The sequence below is a fragment of the Colletes latitarsis genome, chromosome 6, assembly GCF_051014445.1.
Source record: "Colletes latitarsis isolate SP2378_abdomen chromosome 6, iyColLati1, whole genome shotgun sequence".
Lineage (NCBI taxonomy): Eukaryota > Metazoa > Arthropoda > Insecta > Hymenoptera > Colletidae > Colletes > Colletes latitarsis.
Window position 1 is genome coordinate 8542799 of NC_135139.1, and position 18632 is coordinate 8561430.

The 18632-nt window shown below is 28.1% G+C and overlaps 6 protein-coding genes across 9 annotated transcripts; 3 read left to right on the forward strand and 3 right to left on the reverse strand.

Moving 5' to 3' along the window:
* The first annotated feature begins 626 nt into the window (after positions 1-626).
* Emc8-9 (ER membrane protein complex subunit 8/9) lies at positions 627-2013 on the forward strand. Its single transcript, XM_076766430.1, has 5 exons — positions 627-888; positions 1211-1287; positions 1382-1451; positions 1527-1621; positions 1703-2013. The coding sequence occupies exons 1-5, from the start codon at positions 643-645 to the stop codon at positions 1872-1874; spliced, it is 660 nt and encodes a 219-aa protein (XP_076622545.1). The 5' UTR covers positions 627-642; the 3' UTR covers positions 1875-2013.
* LOC143342487 (DNA primase large subunit) lies at positions 2001-4898 on the reverse strand. 4 transcript variants are annotated; one of them, XM_076766427.1, is made up of 8 exons: positions 4618-4895; positions 4336-4506; positions 3730-4067; positions 3405-3632; positions 3190-3327; positions 2701-3079; positions 2315-2473; positions 2001-2233 (listed from the first exon to the last, which is right to left on the reverse strand). In XM_076766427.1, exons 2-8 carry the CDS (start codon positions 4490-4492, stop codon positions 2220-2222), a joined length of 1413 nt encoding a protein of 470 aa, XP_076622542.1. In that variant the 5' UTR covers positions 4493-4506; positions 4618-4895; the 3' UTR covers positions 2001-2219. The 4 variants fall into 4 exon arrangements, with proteins under 4 accessions (XP_076622542.1, XP_076622543.1, XP_076622544.1 ...); XM_076766428.1 differs by having other exon boundaries at positions 2182-2233; positions 2327-2473; positions 4618-4897; XM_076766429.1 differs by lacking the exon at positions 2001-2233 and having other exon boundaries at positions 2234-2473; positions 3817-4067; positions 4618-4898.
* A 27-nt stretch (positions 4899-4925) lies between these two features.
* LOC143342489 (nuclear receptor 2C2-associated protein) lies at positions 4926-6065 on the forward strand. Its single transcript, XM_076766431.1, has 3 exons — positions 4926-5339; positions 5520-5610; positions 5732-6065. The coding sequence occupies exons 1-3, from the start codon at positions 5302-5304 to the stop codon at positions 6008-6010; spliced, it is 408 nt and encodes a 135-aa protein (XP_076622546.1). The 5' UTR covers positions 4926-5301; the 3' UTR covers positions 6011-6065.
* Positions 5993-11441, reverse strand: LOC143342486 (sterol regulatory element-binding protein 1-like). The gene is made up of 8 exons (XM_076766425.1): positions 11200-11441; positions 10201-10782; positions 9889-10120; positions 9419-9813; positions 8392-9324; positions 7869-8176; positions 7321-7476; positions 5993-7234 (listed from the first exon to the last, which is right to left on the reverse strand). Exons 1-8 carry the CDS (start codon positions 11297-11299, stop codon positions 6881-6883), a joined length of 3060 nt encoding a protein of 1019 aa, XP_076622540.1. The 5' UTR covers positions 11300-11441; the 3' UTR covers positions 5993-6880.
* A 609-nt stretch (positions 11442-12050) lies between these two features.
* On the forward strand, positions 12051-15870 carry Las (lipoyl synthase, mitochondrial). The gene is made up of 6 exons (XM_076766690.1): positions 12051-12315; positions 12886-13191; positions 14709-14865; positions 14935-14992; positions 15068-15223; positions 15307-15870. The coding sequence occupies exons 1-6, from the start codon at positions 12226-12228 to the stop codon at positions 15653-15655; spliced, it is 1116 nt and encodes a 371-aa protein (XP_076622805.1). The 5' UTR covers positions 12051-12225; the 3' UTR covers positions 15656-15870.
* A 53-nt stretch (positions 15871-15923) lies between these two features.
* Prosalpha6 (Proteasome alpha6 subunit) lies at positions 15924-17453 on the reverse strand. The gene is made up of 5 exons (XM_076766691.1): positions 17331-17453; positions 16788-17038; positions 16509-16668; positions 16222-16431; positions 15924-16140 (listed from the first exon to the last, which is right to left on the reverse strand). The coding sequence occupies exons 1-5, from the start codon at positions 17331-17333 to the stop codon at positions 15931-15933; spliced, it is 834 nt and encodes a 277-aa protein (XP_076622806.1). The 5' UTR covers positions 17334-17453; the 3' UTR covers positions 15924-15930.
* Positions 17454-18632: the final 1179 nt, after the last annotated feature.

The window sequence follows — 18632 nt, forward strand, 5'->3', positions numbered from 1 at the left end:
GTCATTTAAAAACATAACAAATATTTATTAATTCCTATATTTCACCTGTATTTCAAATTTATATTTACACCATGTTCATAATTCTGTTTTTTTGTCTTTAACATTTATATCGTGTATTAAATATTATTTAAATATTGAGAAAATTTCAAAATGTAGACAAATAAATAATTGTGGACATTAAATATAATTATGAATAGTATTCATTAAATATTATTTACTTTCTGAACATTCTGTACTTGTACAAAAAACTCTTATTCATCTAATAAGTAAATTAAATTAGAAATTTACATTTTCAATTAATTCTAACGGCACTTGCTTTATTTATAATTTCTCTTTTGTATTATTATTTATAATTTTGTAAAAATTTCAAATAATATATTATAAAATAATATTAATCACAGAAGTGTCATTCGTGAATGAATAATAGACATACCAAGATGTAACAAAGATGTAGGCAACCATGTTCAAAGATTTGTTTTTTACATTACAATGTTTATAACATTTGACGAAAAGATATGTCACAAACCTTCTTTACGTATTGAAACTTAAATTCAAATCGTTATTCTACTAACATAATTACCAACATCTAAACCGTAACGCACGACTCTCGTCTATGTCGAATAAACTATCGATTGTTAATGAATGGTAATATTTGTTATTACATGCATCCACGTCAAAATGGCAGATGTCTCATTCTCTAGCCGTGCTTACTGTAAGATTATATTACACGCAGCTAAGTATCCTCACTGTGCAATAAATGGATTGTTGTTAGCCAAACAGAAGAATAAAAGCGATAGCAAATCCACAGAAATACGTATAGAGGATGCGATTCCATTATTTCATATCTGCCTTCATGTATCGCCTATGGCAGAGATCGCATTGACCATGGTAAATATTTAAATATTAAATAAAATCGTATTAATTAATGAAAACACAAATTCTGTAAACAAAATTTATTATTATATTGACTACATTTTGTAAAATAAAATAGATATAACCTGTTTAACAAATTTTGATCGCGGTATAAGTGAATAATATACAAACCTAAATAAAACGCGTCTTTCAAACAGTAAATAATTGATAGGTTATTCTCAAATTTGATCCATTTAATGATTCCATTATGATTGAAGTAACATATTATTTTATTTGTAATTTCTTAAATATTGTTCGTTTAATTCTTAATCACAGCATTAAACAAAATTATTTTCAGGTTGATCAATATGCTACAAGCAAAGGTTTAATAATTGTAGGTTATTATCTTGCAAATGAAAACAGAAATGATTTAAGGTAATTTATCATCTTATATTTGCTCAAGAAATTATGTCGCAAAATTTTCAATAATTTTGTTTAGTATTCACACAAGTTTAATCTTTTAATATAGTACAGATAAACCAGCTCATAGAATTGCAGACAAAATAGCGGAAAACTATGGCAATGCTCTGCTTGTTGTAGTAAGTATTATTAAAGTCAGTTTTTTATTTTTCTTCTTTTTTCTTTAAATTTTCATTGTATTTTTTTGTTATTAGATAGATAACAAAGAAATATCATTTGGTGTAAACTCAAATCATTTGAGAGTATCTCAATATATCGATGGCAAATGGAAGCTCAAAGACATAACAGAGTAATAAAATGTTTCATATATTTTTTAATATACTTACGGTTCATATATAAGAATAAAATGTTTTTCCTTTCGTTCTTTCAGTGTAATCTGTGATAAAGGAGTAACACATACAGATGCAGTGTATTCTTTACTAAAAACAGAGCAATATAAAAATCTTGTTGATTTTGACAATCATCTTGATGACATTTCTCTTGATTGGCAAAATCGTAAATTTAACAAGATTGTAGACGAAGCTGTAGAAAAACACAAATAAAAGTATTTAATTAAAATTTCATTTAATATATATGTGTGTAAAGACTAATTTAATATATAAAACTAAAAGAAATATTTATCTATATGTATAGATTTTTGTTTATATGGGAAACATGACATTAAAAACAAAAAAGAAAGTAGTTTTCAATGTTATAGCTATTAATTTATTTTTTAAGAAACTCAAAGCAAATGCAAAAAATATTCTTCGATTAAGTCACATTTATTGACAAAAATAAATATAAAAATATTAAATAATAAAATTTCCTACACAATATACTTTGTACAATTCTATCAGTTGTTTACTTTATCGCTTTTCTCCTCACTCTCCTGGTAAATTGTTGATAATTTAGTTTCCAGTATCTAAAAATAATCAACCAATTTGTAATCTTATAAATGAACATTTTATCATAATATTTATCATAGCACACTGATAAAATTTACCTGAATACATACTCTCAAACATTTTACAGCTATAATTAAAATATACATTTGGATGATCAAAAGTATTCCTTGTGATACAATTATGAGTAATCTCATAATATTCTTTGCATGCTTCGAGATAAAACCCATTTTTTGAAAGTTGCATCACCGATTCTACATCTGCAATATTTAATATTTTTTTTAAATTATAATAAATAAAACAATTTTTTTTGAGCATGTACTCAAATAATAAAAGAACTATACATATGCTATACAACGATTTGTTAAAATTGTTAGCGTATTCGTCGTCTAAGTATAATGTATTAATATGCCTATTCTTTCTCTTACATTAATCTTTTTACATTCTTCCATAAGGAAGAACATAATGAAAATATCAATTTGTTTACCTGATCGAACCAATCCACATTTAATCAATGTGTCTTTAAGTTCATCAAGTGTCATACATTTAAATGGACAACCATGATTATCTCGCAAACCAACAGTAGAATTTAATATTTTAATACAATGGAAAGGTTCGTATTTTGCTCGTTTTCCTTCTTGTCCATACAAATGTCGTATGGTATATCTATACTTCCTTTGAAAAGTATTTTTGGTAATTTTTTTGGTAAATTCATTTTCCCAAAATCGTAATGCATTTTTTAATCTGAGTCCTATTCCTTTAAGAAATAGACAATACTGAACTCTACCACCATTTGTGAGATGATGTTTTGCTTTTAATGCTTCATGAAGTACTCTCATACATAATGGATAAGATGTCTTTGATAACTAAAAAAAAAAAACATACTAAACTAAAACAAGTGCTTTTTTGATTAGATTAGTGTACAAGTATAACGATCTTAAACACTTAAAAAATAATATTTAAATATGAAATATACCTTATCTAGTTCCTTGATAGACACTCGCCGACGTCTATTATATTTGAAATAACTAGTTTTATTACAAGTTGAAAGTATGCTAACAAGTTTTGTTAATCTTCCATCATTATAAATATTTGATGCAGTTTGTCGTGAATACTAAAATAACATATCATTTTCAGAAAGTGTAACATTTTTAAAATATATAGTCGTTTATTATATTATTCCATACATACTGTAAATCCTTCGTTTAATTGCTTTTTAAATTCTGAAAGAATCAACCAAGACATTTTTGTTTCTGGCACATAAGCAATACCATCTCTTAAAAATATTTGACGTTTCATAACTTCATTTATTACACTAGTGAAATGTACTGTGTAAACTTTCATATTATCTATATTTTTAATGTACCAATAGGTTCTTTTTACATCTTCTATGATCTTCTGTTTTTCTTCTTCAGAGATCTGAAAAGAAAGAAGCTCTTTAATCAATAAAAGTAGTATATACTTTGTTATTCAGGTACATAATTTTATGTTAAATGTTATACACAAATATACTAACAGTACTATACTGTAATCCATTAGCAGAATTAAATGCTTTGATACCATCTTTATTTAATAAAGATAATCTCCACCTGAATAATTTTACCTCTTGCTTGAAGAACCATTTCTTCTCTTTATATTTAAAGCAAAAAATAGACATTAATATTAAATGTGATATACAATCATTTCTTCTCAAACGCTGTTCTGTTTCGTTCTGAGATTTATAGTTATGTGCACGTATAAGTCTTGCAAAATCATGAAGCCCATTATTTACCAATTTCTCAATTAAAATAGTTACATAATATTTGGATGTCATTCTATAATTTTGCCTGGAGACCTGCTCTACTAGCTTCAAAACTACAAAATAAAATTATATTACTTTTTAAAATGAAATGTACAAAGTTTTCATGAGAAATATAAAAATAGATATACAATTATATTTGCAATCAAAATTTCAGTTTAAATAAAATAAAAATAATCATTTTACTTTTATAATTATAGACTATTTTTTATTTTCTAAAAATAAGTATATTAAATTTTGATTATGCCTATAAATTCATATATTCATTATTTCTTATCTTTATTAGTATCTTGCCACAAACTAGAAAACAATAAAATTAATTACCTCTTAATCTATCAACACACCACTGCTGTAATTCTTCAAATTTAATTTCTCCTTGTGGTGGTACAGAATACATTTGTAAATCATGTGTATATACATATTCAGAAATCTTTTGCTTTATTTCATTATTAAATTGAGGTCTAATTGGCATATATGCCATATTTATTAAAAAATCTAAAATAAGTTGTGCATTATAAAAAAAATATTTTTTTGATAAGAAATTATATGTGAAATAATGTAAGTAATGTTATAAATAAATGCTTATTTTTTTTATCTATTCATTACCTGTTAATTATTACAAAGATCATAATAAAGGAAAAATTTATAACATATTGGCCTGAAAAATATGCATGGGCAAGTAATTTTTTAAATTCTGTGTATATTTAAATATCTCTCAAAATAATGTTTCATTTTACGCTTCTTATAAGTATAATTTTGTAATATGTTTATAATATATTTTCTGTTCAAACGTATATACATTTATTTATTTTATACGTTCATATTTTCTTTTGTAATAATATATTAAAACATTTTTTGTGGTGGTATATATATCAATTGGACTTCGTATATTTTGATTAATTTTTAGAGAATTTTTCTTTTAGTTTGATTAGACGTTACTAAAAATAATTATATAATTTGTAATATAAAGTTTAACAAAATAGAAAAATTTCTATCTTTTTGATCAGAACACTTTTATTTATGTTTTAATTGATATTTTACAAAAAATGATACAGTTTGTGTCTATAATAATTATTATGCTCACTATAATTCAACTTAAACTAACCTAAATGTATTTTGTAACATAACCTCCATCAAAGGTATAAAAAGTTTATAAAATACAGTTTATAATTTGATACTTTTATAGTACCATAATTGTGCAAAATAAATTTTAAATAAAGTGATAAGGTGTAATTAATTGATATCTGAGGCTGCATTACGTGTAAACTGTTAAATTATTGTTATCGTACTATGACTTGTTTATTAGTACAAAACAAATTCGAATGTCGGTAAGTTTATATTGTAAGAAGTAGCTTTATATTTTCACATGTATATTTAAAATATGTGTCAATTTTAAATATCTGATTTGTAATATTTAAAATCGTCGATAATTTATCATGTATATATTTAAAAATTATTTTATTTAATTTGATTATAAAATACGTATTTAAAGTGTAACGTTTATTTAGGGTGAGTTCAGTATTAAATAAGAATAATCGATTGTATGGGAAGAAGCACATGTTTGATAATTGTCCAGAAACATGTTGGAATTCTGAAGCAGTAAGAAAATATCTTTTTAATACTTTTAAAAAGTTGAATTGCAATACAAAATATTATTATGCAATATTACATGTATTTTCCAGTTACATTATAAAATATTTAAAAATAAAATGTATTCCAGGGAAGTCCACAATGGATAGTTATTGATTTTGAACAAGAATGTAGCCTAAGTTCATTTGAAATTGAATTTCAGGGAGGATTTGTAGGCAAAGATTGTCATGTAGAAGTTGGTGATAAAGAAACTGAATTACTCGAACCATTTTATCCAGAAGATAAGAATACAGTACAAAGATTTAATTTAGAACAACCAAAGAGAGCAAAAACTTTTAAATTTGTTTTTAATGAAAGTACAGATTTCTTTGGTAGAATAATCATATACAAATTATCTTTATATTCATAAATTTTGAGTAATTTATTTATTATGTTTTGAATAAAATAAATACAATTAAATATTACATGTTTACCTTTCAGATGATACATAAATACCCATCTTAAAAAAATATGCTGTACAAATAGAGAGATAAAAATTTCTTAATGTATTGCACTTATAGTTCATGAAAGGGCAAGTTCTTTAATGGGAAATGTTCATAGAAAAAGATTTAGTCAATGCTTTAAAAAAATTGTTAAGTATGCGATATATCATACTTCATAATTCATACTCTCTTCAAGTATCAATGAAAATAAATCTAGGATAGTATTGAATAAAATTATTTACACTATTTTGTTAGTACAGTCTATGGATACAGTCAATTATTTTTTGTTAACACCATATATATATATACTTAATTCTCTTTTTATACTATATTTCTTTACATGATTTCGATTTCGAAAAAAAGAACTAATTCTATTTTTCTGCATAAATTTCTTTGCTTCGTTACTTTTTGGAAATATCTATTATATACATATCAATATTTTTACTTAAGCTATTAATAACGCCGATAATTAAATCTTGAAGTTGCAGGTGAATGAATGTTAAAATCTTTTCCGTAAATGACATTTTGTTTTGTCTGGTCTCTTCACGTTGTATCGAGAGTCGTCGAATATTTCGACTTGGTAGTTTCAGTGTAATAAATCGGCTACACGATTGACTTTCTTTGAACTTTTTATAGATGATTTATTGAAATCATTCCCTCTTTGAATATTTTTCCTGTACTTCATGCACGACATTCTTTGATGTATAGCAAGTAAAAAAAAAATTGAGTATACAATAAAGTAACATAATGCACGACACTTTTCAAGTTAATATAAGGATACATTTTTATTCGGTATATCAGTTGACAGAAATAGCAGGACCTAATTGTCGCATTAATTTATAACATTCTTGAAGTCTTTTTCTATCACCCACTCTTTCGAGAGTTTTCGCAGCTTCTGCGAGCATTCCGGCACGTTCTCCAGGAGAAGCCAATAATAATGCAGGTAAATGTCGACATGCTAAGCATAAAGCTACTGCATGTTCTCTTTCTCCACTATATTGATCTTGTGAACGGTCTTTTCCACAAATTATGGAAGGACGTGAATTTCTATGATGCAAACTGCGATCTAATAACACTTGAGTTTTCACTGGTGTTGCTCCTGCCATTATACGTGCTGTGGCTTCGTAAAGGAATACTCGTGCCAATGTAGACTACAAAAAGCAATATACGAAATAAATATTACGAATTAAAAAATATCAGTTTATTTCTTTATAATATTATAATAATTAAAACTTACTGGAATATGTTGACACAATTGCCTCAAACAAGCTAAATCGCGTTGGAAACCTCCCAGAGGTATACTCGTATTTGGTTTTTCTGAATCGATATCTAATTCTTGCCAAAGTGTAGTTCTCATGTCAAGTAACCAATCACAAATCCACAATTGGGTAAGCTAAAAATATATGATAACAAAAATTGACATATTGTAAAATAAATATATATAAGTTTTATCAAAACTACATACATATACATATTTACGGTGCTGAGACTTGCCACAAGAGTTGCACTGCAGAAGTATTGCATAGTTATATTTCATGCAATGCAACTACAATGCACACTTGTAACAAGTAAGCAGTTACACAGATTTATGCATAATATCTGTTACTACTACTCTAATCTATTTTAAACTTCATATTAATTAAATGATACGTTCAAAGTGAGTTATTACATATAATTCGTAATTCTGCATGTTGAGCAAAATTGTATCATTTATGTAAAAAATAAATCTATTAATATGAATATTGAAAGTTATTGTTACACATATAATATATACATATATCTTACCAAAACATTCTGTGATGATTGTTGTTTGCAATTATAATAAACTAAACATTGTTCAAGTAATATTCCTGCTTGATCAATAAAACGCATGGAAGCTGATTTAGTTGTAGCTTTTGCTGCTTGTAGAACATTCAGTACAATATATGGTAATGGACTAATACTATTATTGTGATTACAGAGTTGATAATTTTTTTCGTAAGGAAATTTACTTTCAACAATACTCCATGCTTGTGAATCGTCCTCTCTCAATCTCCAACATGCTGCTACATACATAACTGCTCCCCACCATAATCCAATTTCATCCTCACAATCTAAAATATCATAAACATAAAGTATCAGTTTCACTAACAGGGGGTATATGTATATGATTAGAATGAGTACTCTTTGAATAGAACTGGTCTCAAATTGTAGGGGTCAATAAGTATAAATAAAATAAAAAACATTATCTGCGTTGGTTAGCCATTTTTATAAAATACTTATGTAAAAATCTTCAACGTATAATTAAGTTACTTTTATTTTAACTTACGTGTAACACTGATTTTATCTGTGCATGCAAAACCAGCATCTACTCCAGCAGAAGTCATAATGGTTTGTCCATATTCCAATATCGAAGATAAGTGAGCATCTCCTGCAGTACCAGTTAATATACGTAAACAGTGCCCAATTAAATAATCTCTGTATGCGCGCGATGCATACGATAAAGGATCAGCTTTACTACTTTGAGATGTAAATTCATTATCTGGTTGATCTCCATACTGCCATTTCTGGAATGCTAAAAACTTAGCACCTTCGTCACTCATACTCCATTTTAATTTTGATGGAACTGCACACGACGAGAGTAATGTGCGTGCTTTTCCAAAATAATATTTATGAACAAATGGATAAAGTGACTGTTTGAAACACAAAGCAGCATTGATATATATTTCTGCCAACAATGATTTCGGCATTGTTTCACCAGCAACTTCTGCATAATTAACTGCAGAAAGAGCAAGATACAATGTTCCATTCTTTGATCCTTCTGACATACGCAAACAAAGCATATGTTGATAAATAATAGCTATTTCCATGGCTGATATTTCTGCTTGTTGCCGTGTTGTTTTCTCGGAGAACCATTTATGTGTGTATAAAATCCATTTTCCAATCCACAACTTATGAAGAAGTTGCCTTATAATTTGCCAGACAGTTGCAAGCCAAGCTTCTGTACGCGATGATGGATATGGTCGACCGAAGTATTGTAAACATTGATGTAAATCGCGATATGCTTGACTATATTCACTTTTAGATATATTGAATTCTGCTTGACGTCTCCATCGATGAAGTTCAAGAAAAACTTTACTATCAGATGGTAGTATTGGATCACCATAAAGTAACAATCTGCAAACTCCGCCAATTAAAAGTATAATATTTGTTAGCCATAAAAATACACTACTCCAAATTGGATTTTCAAATTCTGACTGATCTGAAAAAGATTAACAATAACATTACTTATATCGGATGTCATTATTATATTATAATGTGATAGTGACACTAATATGATAGCAACACTATTATACCTTGATAATTAAGGATCACACGGCCATCCAATTTAGTGTTTACATAATCAGATTTGAAGCTTCTAACATTATTTATGAGAAAGCCTAGAGGATTAAATGCTAAAAAGATTAGCATTAACCCACAAAGTGTAAGTCTGGTATGATCTCGCATTCCACCATTTGTAAGCACAGGTGTTGCATGAATGTTTTGTAATACATCTGGATCATCCTTAATGGATGATGGGGATGGTGGAGATAATGGTGCTGGTGCAGGAGACAAAGATGGTTCGCTTGAATCTGACCTAGGTGGCGTCAATTCACCGCACACCAATAAATCGTGCAAATTTTGTCTTTGTGTAGACATTTTTAAAGACATATTTTCTGCCTTTAGTTTTGCATTAGAATTCTGAAGAAATCTAAAATTGTTCATATTTGCTTGGTAAATGTTTTTATGATCCATAATAAATTAAACATATATTGATGTAATTAACCTTATGTAATCAATTGTCTTTCTCAAAATTGCTGACTTATTTAATTTAGCATCTACTCCAACAATGATATTCTTCAATTCAATGATTTTATCATTAATTGATGTTCTATAACGTCGCTCTATAGCATTATGAGCACTTCGTTTTACTTCCTTCACTCTTGGAACACCTACATGTGCATTTGTATTCAAACGATTGATTTGTACTTTATCTGTGTCCAACACAACAGGAATACCTAAAAAAATATATATCACATAGTAGAAGATTTTAAACAAAATATCATCATGCAAATTCAATAGTTAAACTAATTCTTACCAGTAGTTAAAACTGTCCCATTAGCAGTATTTACTAAAGTATGTATTTGATGTGGAACAGATGTTGAGTTAACAGCTTGTGATCCTCTTGAATAAACAACTGATTCCGACTTTATGAGCTTAGCTGGTAAAAGTAATTGCCTCTGTTGTGTTACTGGTGCTATTGTTACAACAGGTGATTGAACACTAAAGTTTACATTTTGTGGAAGAGCATACTGTGAACTAAAAACTGTAGGAGCTGGTGTAACAGATATTGTTTGTTGCCTATTTTGTACAGATGTTATATCTTGTAGTTGTGGTTGCTTTTGTTGTTGTTGGGGCTGTTGTTGTGATACACATGTAATTTGTTGTGTATTTTCTGTTATTGTTGGATTTAACATTATATTTCCATTAGAAAGAGATTTAATGAGATTTGGATCTTTGAAATCTTGAAATTCTTTGAATTCTTCATTGTTATTAAAATTTAAAAAATCCAATCCATCTGTGTCCATGCCCAAAGGCTCTTCCAATTGTGACAATAAAGCATCATCACTAAATAAATTTTCATTTTTTAATAGTTCACTCTCACAATTTGTAATAAGATCTGAAATTAAAATATATTATGAATGAATTTTAAATAATTGGAATAAAATTATATTAATATTAAAAAATAAATATATTAAATTTTATAATTATAAAATTATAATTGAGATCCAAATGTACATATTTATATGTGTTTGCTTTATTTTCAATGACAAAATATTTTCTGACAGTATTAATAGCATTATCATTACTATACATTGTGCAAGATATTAATTTCTTACGTAATATTTGAAATTTTAAATATACATAATAACATTAATTTGATAAATATTATGAGTTATATTGATAAAATTACTGAAAGGCAATAAAATAGTATAAAATGTAACTCAAAGATAACAGAAAAAAATGAACATTTTGATACATTATGCATAAAACAAAATGATAAAATTTATTTCGATAAACAATAGATGCAACATACCATCAATACCAGTTACTTCGTTTAAATTGAAGCTGTCATTTGACTGGAAACTAGAAAAATCGTTGTCCTGCGTTGAAGACCATCCCTCAGGGTCTGCCATTATGCCATATTATACATAAACTGTTTATTTTCATTAAATAAACAAGTTAAGTAAAATAACAGAACACGCTGATATGTCAAACGTAATAACTAACAAATTACGAACGGTCACCCGACCTTTACCACGGCCAATCACAGCACTTCTAAAGATCGGACGATATTACGTCAGAGTGTGTTATTAAGCTAACAAAATTTATTGCAAAATAAAGACGCATTTTTATGAAAATAGTTATCATCACAACCGACTCCAGTATTAGCCATGCTGAACGAGAAACGGTAAAATCTCGAGAGTCTGATTTTGAACTTGATAGAAAGAGTACGCAGCATTTGTGCATCTCTGTCTTATCTAGTACAAAATTGGACTCTCGGAGTCTCAGAGCGTCAGAGCTTTATTGTCTCTCGCTTGGCATAGCTCGTAGTACGAGCCTCGTACTAGAGTCGGCAGTATTATCATCAAATATTGATTATCATTAAATTATTGGAACAAAGGAAATAGGAATTATTTAATAGTATTAATATTAATTTTTTATTATAGGTTTATATTACAATCTCTCTGACATATTAAATTAAAAATTATAGATTTCAAAAATAGTTGGAAAACTGATATTAGAGCTTTAATAGGAAAATTGTTATAAATGTTAAAATATTCAAAAGAATACTCTATCCATAAATAATAATTAGAGTAAATTCTATTGTATCTGCATTGATTAAAACATAATTCTTTAACGTTTCGGTCTTTCACAATCGTGTGGGTTTATTTGCATGAAGTCCTCTTTGAATTGAACATAGTATAATTTATAATTGTTTTTGGATCCCGATGTTTGTCAAATTTTTGAATACATTGAAAACTTGCAGTTGCTTCTTTAGTAATTACTATTTCATGCCATAGTTTTAGTTGACCGAGTTGACGTTTGACGGGTTATTCGAATGCACGTACATTTACAAGTAAATATGTTTCCAGTACTCCGTAATTCGAGTAGAACAAAAATATCATCTATTTGCAATTTCCATTCTGCAGTAAGTCATGTATTATTCATCATATATCATTTGTTATTATGAAATCATATATTTTTTAAACATATTAATAAGATCAAATATATAAGTTCTATATACTTTTTTTTACATATATGTATATACAGGATAAGATAAAAATAGAATATACATGTATATTTAATCAATCTGCATAATTTAATTTTTATAAAAATATATTTCTTTTTCTTTAAATATTAATTATTTTACAAAATATTGACACTTTAATTACAAATTCATGTAGTTTTTAAGTAATCTTTTACTTTTGAAGTAGTTGTCACAGATAATCATTCAATTTTGAGATACAGTTGCATGCTTTTCTATTTTAACTTATTTTGTAACAGAAATGTATTTTATAGAAATTGTTCTTTTTTTACTGAATGCTCGCTATGAAATTCAGTTGTATGTTTTAGACTACTATAATTTAAATTTAAATTATATTCAATTATATATAGTATTTATAGCTCATAAGACAATTAAATGATTCCAGATTTTTTAGCATTTTATTATTTAATTTACTCAAAATATTCCATTATCTGTTTTTTGTTTGCATTAAAGCACGTACAATGTAGCAAAGAAAAGGCTTTTTCTCGAAAACTAGAAGATGGTCCCAATTTTAAAGATTTTATTGATGAAAGTGTCAAAGAGTACGATGGAAAATTAAAATTAGAAAAAGGAGATAAATCTCGTTTAAGGTTACCACCTTGGCTTAAAACCGAGATACCAATGGGTAAAAATTATAGCAGAATAAAGTCACAGCTAAGACAGTTACGGCTAAGTACTGTGTGCGAGGAAGCAAGATGTCCTAACATTGGAGAATGTTGGGGAGGTGATAAACATGGGACAGCAACTGCTACTATTATGGTTTGTATAGTATTTGCAAAATATTTTCTTATATTTTGTCAATTTGATTATTGATACAAACATTAATCTTTATTTTGTATTTCATATAAACATTAATAACATATTTGAAAATATGAGCAGTGTTGGGAAAGTTTTTACTTTTTGGTCTTGTTTTGCACACAACATCAATATGCCCTCTTTATAATCTGATTTGTTAAACTTTGTAAAATAACCTTCTATTGCACACATCATTTCTTCATTTGATGAAAGTTTATGCAAGAACTTTTTTCAATTTGTAGAATACTCAGAGCCATATCAGGTGAATATGGGGCATGTGATATCAATTAGAAACTAGTTTCATAATTGTTGGCTGTTGCAACTACTGGTATGTGTTGCCAGACAAAGATCAGCTGGCAGGTTATCTTACAAATTAACTTATTTTTAAAAAACAACTAAATATTTAGAATGGTAATCGACTTGTAATGTTTTGAGCTAGGGATGACAAATCTACAGCATATAATTGAATTCAAAATAAAATTCATTTTATGTCTGTAATTCACAATTTGAATATTTTACAAATAAATTTAAATTAAAAATATATTTCAATAAATGCGTAGATATTCTTAAAAGAATATATTTGATCAAGTAGGAGTAATGTTCATATATTGATATATTAAGCACCTTTTTATTGATCTATAATAGATGAATCTCACAACACAGTGTATTGTCAATTAACCTTTTACACTGTTTTAGCAGAATCTGATTATCATTTTACAAGTCTTTACATATTTGTGTTTAAATAAGTTATATTCACGAAAAATATATACAATTACCCACAAATATATATATCATGCACAAAGCGGCCATCTTTTAATTTTTTCGTTTGATCATAAAAAAAGTTTACAATCATTGAACCAACAATTATTTGTATAAAAAGCTGCTAACTTTTCAAATGCTTTTTGTATAGTCACTTATTATTTAAACTAAATTGCAATTTTTAAGATCATATTACAACAAATATTTCATAATGTTCTATTAACCATTTATCAATGGACATTTTAGAGTACTAACATTAGAAAAAATTAGATAACTTTAAAATAGAAAATTATCACGTATCTAAAAATTACTTAATCATCATAAAATAACTAAATAAGCATTGTTTAACCTAATTTACTTAAATGTTTTGATCATGATAGATTTTGTTTTTTTTTAATAATATATATATGTTCTTGTTAACCTATGTAAAAAATGGATTTACTTTTCAAACCAAGCAATATTCATCATTAATTTAAAAATTACATATTAAGAAAATTAAGTTTTCAATACGCGTCCAAAGTAGTAAATGTGATATACATGACATGTGATGTATATACTGACATCCATTCGTAAAAGATTAAATAATTTTGTAATTAAAACTTTAACTTTTGATGAAATTCATTAATTTATTACAATGCTGATAAAGAATAATTCACTTTCATCAAAAAATGATTGCTATTAGTATTATGAAAACGTAATAGTAGAAAACAATTTAAATACAGTTAATGGGCGATACATGTACCCGTGGTTGTCGTTTTTGTTCTGTAAAAACATCACGTGCACCCTTACCATTAGATCCAGAAGAACCAGTAAATACAGCAACAGCTATCACAGACTGGGGTTTGGATTATATTGTACTTACATCTGTTGACAGAGATGGTTAGTCAATGTTTTTATAATTTTGTTTCTATGTGAAGATACATTTGTATTAAAAACATTTTTTAACAGATTTAAGCGATGGTGGAGCAAATCACATTGCAGAAACAGTAAAAGAAATTAAGAAGAGGTACATAGATTGTTGAAATAATTCTTTTCATTTTTGTAATACTGTTATTAAAATGTATTTTATATACTTTTGTAGAAGCAATATTTTCGTGGAATGTTTGGTACCAGATTTTAGGGGAAATGAAAATTGTATTGCAACAATTGTTAATTCTAATCTGGATGTTTTTGCCCATAACATTGAAACCATTGAGCGTTTAACGCCATTTGTTAGAGATAGGAGAGCTGAGTATAGGTAAATTATAGTTGGTGTTTTTCAAGTATTTATTATTTTCTTAGTAATCTTAAAAAAAACTTACATATTTATGTGTTATTTAGACAGTCAATGAATGTCTTAAAAACAGCAAAAATACTTAATCCAAAACTTATTACAAAATCATCAATAATGTTGGGATTAGGCGAAACTGATGAAGAAGTTGAACAAACCATGAAGGACTTAAGAGATGTAGGTGTAGGTGCTTTAACTCTTGGACAGTACATGCAACCTACAAAAAGACATTTAAAAGTTATTGAATATGTTACACCTGGAAAATTTAAAAAATGGGAAAATGTAGGAAATGAAATGGGATTTTTATACACTGCTAGTGGTCCATTAGTACGGTCATCATATAAAGCTGGAGAGTTTTTCTTAACAAATATATTAAAAAAGAATAGAGATAAAGACTGATAAGCAATGAAAATACTATTTTATTACGACCATAAAGATAGATATAATATCATGAAGATAGATATGTATTTATGTATATTATAGTATAAATTGTAAATTTTATTAGAATGTAAAAAATTTCATCTATGTGTATGAAAATTGTGTAACAAAATCATTATGGTTCAATAATACATGCTAATGTATTAAATGTGATAGTGATAATAATAAAGATACAAATTTTGAACATAAAATGCGTATTCATTTTGTATGTATACATAAAATATATTACATTATTTTTAATCTGTTTCCATTGCAACTGAAACTCGTGGGTCTGGAGGACCTTCGTCGGATGGTGCAGGTTGTGGTGGTTTAGGATCTTGTTCCACATCTGGTTCGGTTGGTCTTCCGCGTGCATCATCTTCAATTTGAGATAAATAAACGGCAGTTACATCTTCATTAAATATTGTGAAATCGGTACCTTTTCCTACTACAGCAATAGAGACATTCTGTAACAATTTATTTTCTTTTAGTAATTATAGGTTTTCAAAGATATTTATATAAAATTATATTAACGTTAGTTCTTTTACCTTAACTGATAAATCAACTTCGTTTGGCAATGTATCTCTTAATGCACGAAGACCATGTTTTACAAGTTCATCAAGGTCACTTGAGGCAAATAAACTAAGATGTTTGTCTAAGTATGTTCGAGCACTTTGAGAACGTGCTCCAATAGCCATTGCCTTACAATCAAAATAATTTGCAGAAGGACATGTTTGATATATATGAGGTCCTTGATCCTTCAAAAGCATCAATAACAATATAGTATTAAATTTTTTCAATAAACAGCAATTGAAAATTTTTTATAATTACTTACATCATATCCAGCTATAAGTAAACCCACGCCATATGGTCTCCTATCATATCTTTGAGTACAGGTTTGCAGTTTATTACCCAATGAAGTCATTAAACGACTCATAGGTAATGCATCATCGTGAATGTACTTGTAATTTAAACATTCGGTTCGCATATATCGACTGTGAAAACATAGATTGAACATGAAATTTTAATTTAATGAAAGTTTTGGTACAATAATTTTAATAAAATTAATACTATCATATGAATTAAAGCAAACATGTAATTACTTATAATGTACCTTAATATTCTAGCATCAGCAGTTAAACCTGAAATAGAAATTCCCATATGTTTGTCTATGGGAATAATTTTCTTTTGATGAGCTGAAAGTTCAGAGGATGCTCGTTTAAGTGCAATAAGGACAGTATGGGTCTTGTTTTTAAGTCCGACGGTAGCTGATCCTAATTTCACAGCTTCCATTGCATATTCTACTTGATGTAAACGACCTTGTGGACTCCATACTGTTACGTCGCTATCGTACTGATTTCGGAACTAGAAATTTTGTAAAAATTAGATTACTTAATATTCCATATCAACCATAAATTATTTTATTATTAATTGTAATCGTTTCAATACAAAATCGTTTAAAACGAACAAAAATATTAAAGCACAATAATATGAAAAATACATGTATAATTTTATACAAACTTTTTAAGAAAATTTCGTATACAAAATTGAAATACATAACCGCACATTAATGAATTTAGTTTCACAGGTATTAGAGTTACTTATAAAACATATTTTAAGTTACTTCTAAATTTGATAAAGTATGTAAAATAAGTACCATTATTTAATAATATTCAGTTAATAAATAACTGAAAGTGGCAAAATAACTACGTCTAACGATGAATTTTCAGAATACAACTGTCATGCACCGGGGTAAATGACTGGATAGTTTAGAGAGAAGAAAGTCATCTTTAATGCTGAAAGCGGAATCTGGTGAATGAAATTGCAAACTAATATTGAAGATGTTAAGAAACAAGTTTTATTGGCTGAATTTTCGATTGATATATCATACGATAAATTAAATTTATTTAATGCAATATAATTTTTATCTGTTATTGTTTAGTGAATAATAAGGGTTTTATTGAATTTAAAAATTATTTTAACATTTTCATTTTATATTTCATTTAGCAAAAAAGAACACTTATGAGTCGCTTCAACTCAGAGCAGAGATGCCAGAAAAGCACCGAAGGTGCTCTCTCACACATGCCAGATCACGCATACGTGAGCTCGTGGAGTTTCGAAAAGTCGACAAAGGCAAACTGACACATGCTCTCCTTCTAGAGTCATCAAAGCTACCCGAAGTAATTTCGAACCGCCTCGTGGGAGTCGAGAAAGCCGCCCAAGTTTGTCGTGGAATAGTTTGTTACTTCCAACGCTAGATGGCGCTTATTTTTCGATCTCAAACCCTCTGGTGTTAAAACGCCCAAGTTTGTCGTGAAATAGTTCGTTATTTTTGACGATAGATGGCGCTTATTTGCCGATGTCGAACCCTCTGGTGCTAAAACGCCCAAGTTTGTCGTGGAATAGTTCGTATCACCTACGCTAGATGGCGTTTATTTATCGACATCAGGCCCTCTGGTGCTAAAACGCCCAAGTATGTCGGGAAATCCATCTAGCGTGGACGACACGAACTATTCCACGACAAACTTGGACGTTTTAGCACCAGAGGGCACGACAAACTTGGGCGTTTTAGCACCAGGGGGTTTGAGGTCGAAATTAAGCGCCATCTATTGTTGAAAATAACGAACTAATCCACGACAAACTTGGGCGTTTTAGCACCAGGGGGTTTGAGGTCGAAAATAAGCGCCATCTATCGTTGAAAATAACGAACTATTCCACGACAAACTTGGACGTTTTGCCATCCGGATTTCCAAAATGCCCAGAACATTTTCAAAATGCTGGCGGTCTTGCGAAGAGGTGGCATGTATCTTATAGGCAAGGGAATAATGGGGAGAGGAAAAGAAATGTAAAAATGATGAGAACACATAGAATTCTTTGAAATTATATCATTTATTGCCATAGATTTACATTATACAAAGCTTTAATACATATACATATAACGCTGTGTCACGCAGTGTCT

Excerpts from the sequence above, each read along its gene's own strand:
- Emc8-9 (XM_076766430.1), top strand. The coding sequence starts at position 643 with ATGGTAATATTTGTTATTACATGCATCCACGTCAAAATGGCAGATGTC. Across the intron at positions 889-1,210 it reads CAGAGATCGCATTGACCATG|GTTGATCAATATGCTACAAG; the intron begins GTAAATATTTAA and ends AATTATTTTCAG. Across the intron at positions 1,452-1,526 it reads GCAATGCTCTGCTTGTTGTA|ATAGATAACAAAGAAATATC; the intron begins GTAAGTATTATT and ends TTTTGTTATTAG.
- LOC143342487 (XM_076766426.1), bottom strand. The coding sequence starts at position 4,492 with ATGGCATATATGCCAATTAGACCTCAATTTAATAATGAAATAAAGCAA. Across the intron at positions 4,068-4,335 it reads GTGTGTTGATAGATTAAGAG|TTTTGAAGCTAGTAGAGCAG; the intron begins GTAATTAATTTT and ends TTTATTTTGTAG. Across the intron at positions 3,328-3,404 it reads AATTAAACGAAGGATTTACA|TATTCACGACAAACTGCATC; the intron begins GTATGTATGGAA and ends ATGTTATTTTAG.
- LOC143342489 (XM_076766431.1), top strand. The coding sequence starts at position 5,302 with ATGACTTGTTTATTAGTACAAAACAAATTCGAATGTCG. Across the intron at positions 5,340-5,519 it reads CAAAACAAATTCGAATGTCG|GGTGAGTTCAGTATTAAATA; the intron begins GTAAGTTTATAT and ends ACGTTTATTTAG. Across the intron at positions 5,611-5,731 it reads CATGTTGGAATTCTGAAGCA|GGAAGTCCACAATGGATAGT; the intron begins GTAAGAAAATAT and ends AATGTATTCCAG.
- LOC143342486 (XM_076766425.1), bottom strand. The coding sequence starts at position 11,299 with ATGGCAGACCCTGAGGGATGGTCTTCAACGCAGGACAACGATTTTTCT. Across the intron at positions 10,121-10,200 it reads TGGGACAGTTTTAACTACTG|GTATTCCTGTTGTGTTGGAC; the intron begins GTAAGAATTAGT and ends ATATTTTTTTAG. Across the intron at positions 9,814-9,888 it reads AAGACAATTGATTACATAAG|ATTTCTTCAGAATTCTAATG; the intron begins GTTAATTACATC and ends GAACAATTTTAG.
- Las (XM_076766690.1), top strand. The coding sequence starts at position 12,226 with ATGCACGTACATTTACAAGTAAATATGTTTCCAGTACTCCGTAATTCG. Across the intron at positions 12,316-12,885 it reads TTTGCAATTTCCATTCTGCA|CACGTACAATGTAGCAAAGA; the intron begins GTAAGTCATGTA and ends TTTGCATTAAAG. Across the intron at positions 15,224-15,306 it reads GATAGGAGAGCTGAGTATAG|ACAGTCAATGAATGTCTTAA; the intron begins GTAAATTATAGT and ends TGTGTTATTTAG.
- Prosalpha6 (XM_076766691.1), bottom strand. Across the intron at positions 16,669-16,787 it reads GCTGATGCTAGAATATTAAG|TCGATATATGCGAACCGAAT; the intron begins GTACATTATAAG and ends ATGTTTTCACAG. Across the intron at positions 16,141-16,221 it reads AAGTTGATTTATCAGTTAAG|AATGTCTCTATTGCTGTAGT; the intron begins GTAAAAGAACTA and ends AAATTGTTACAG.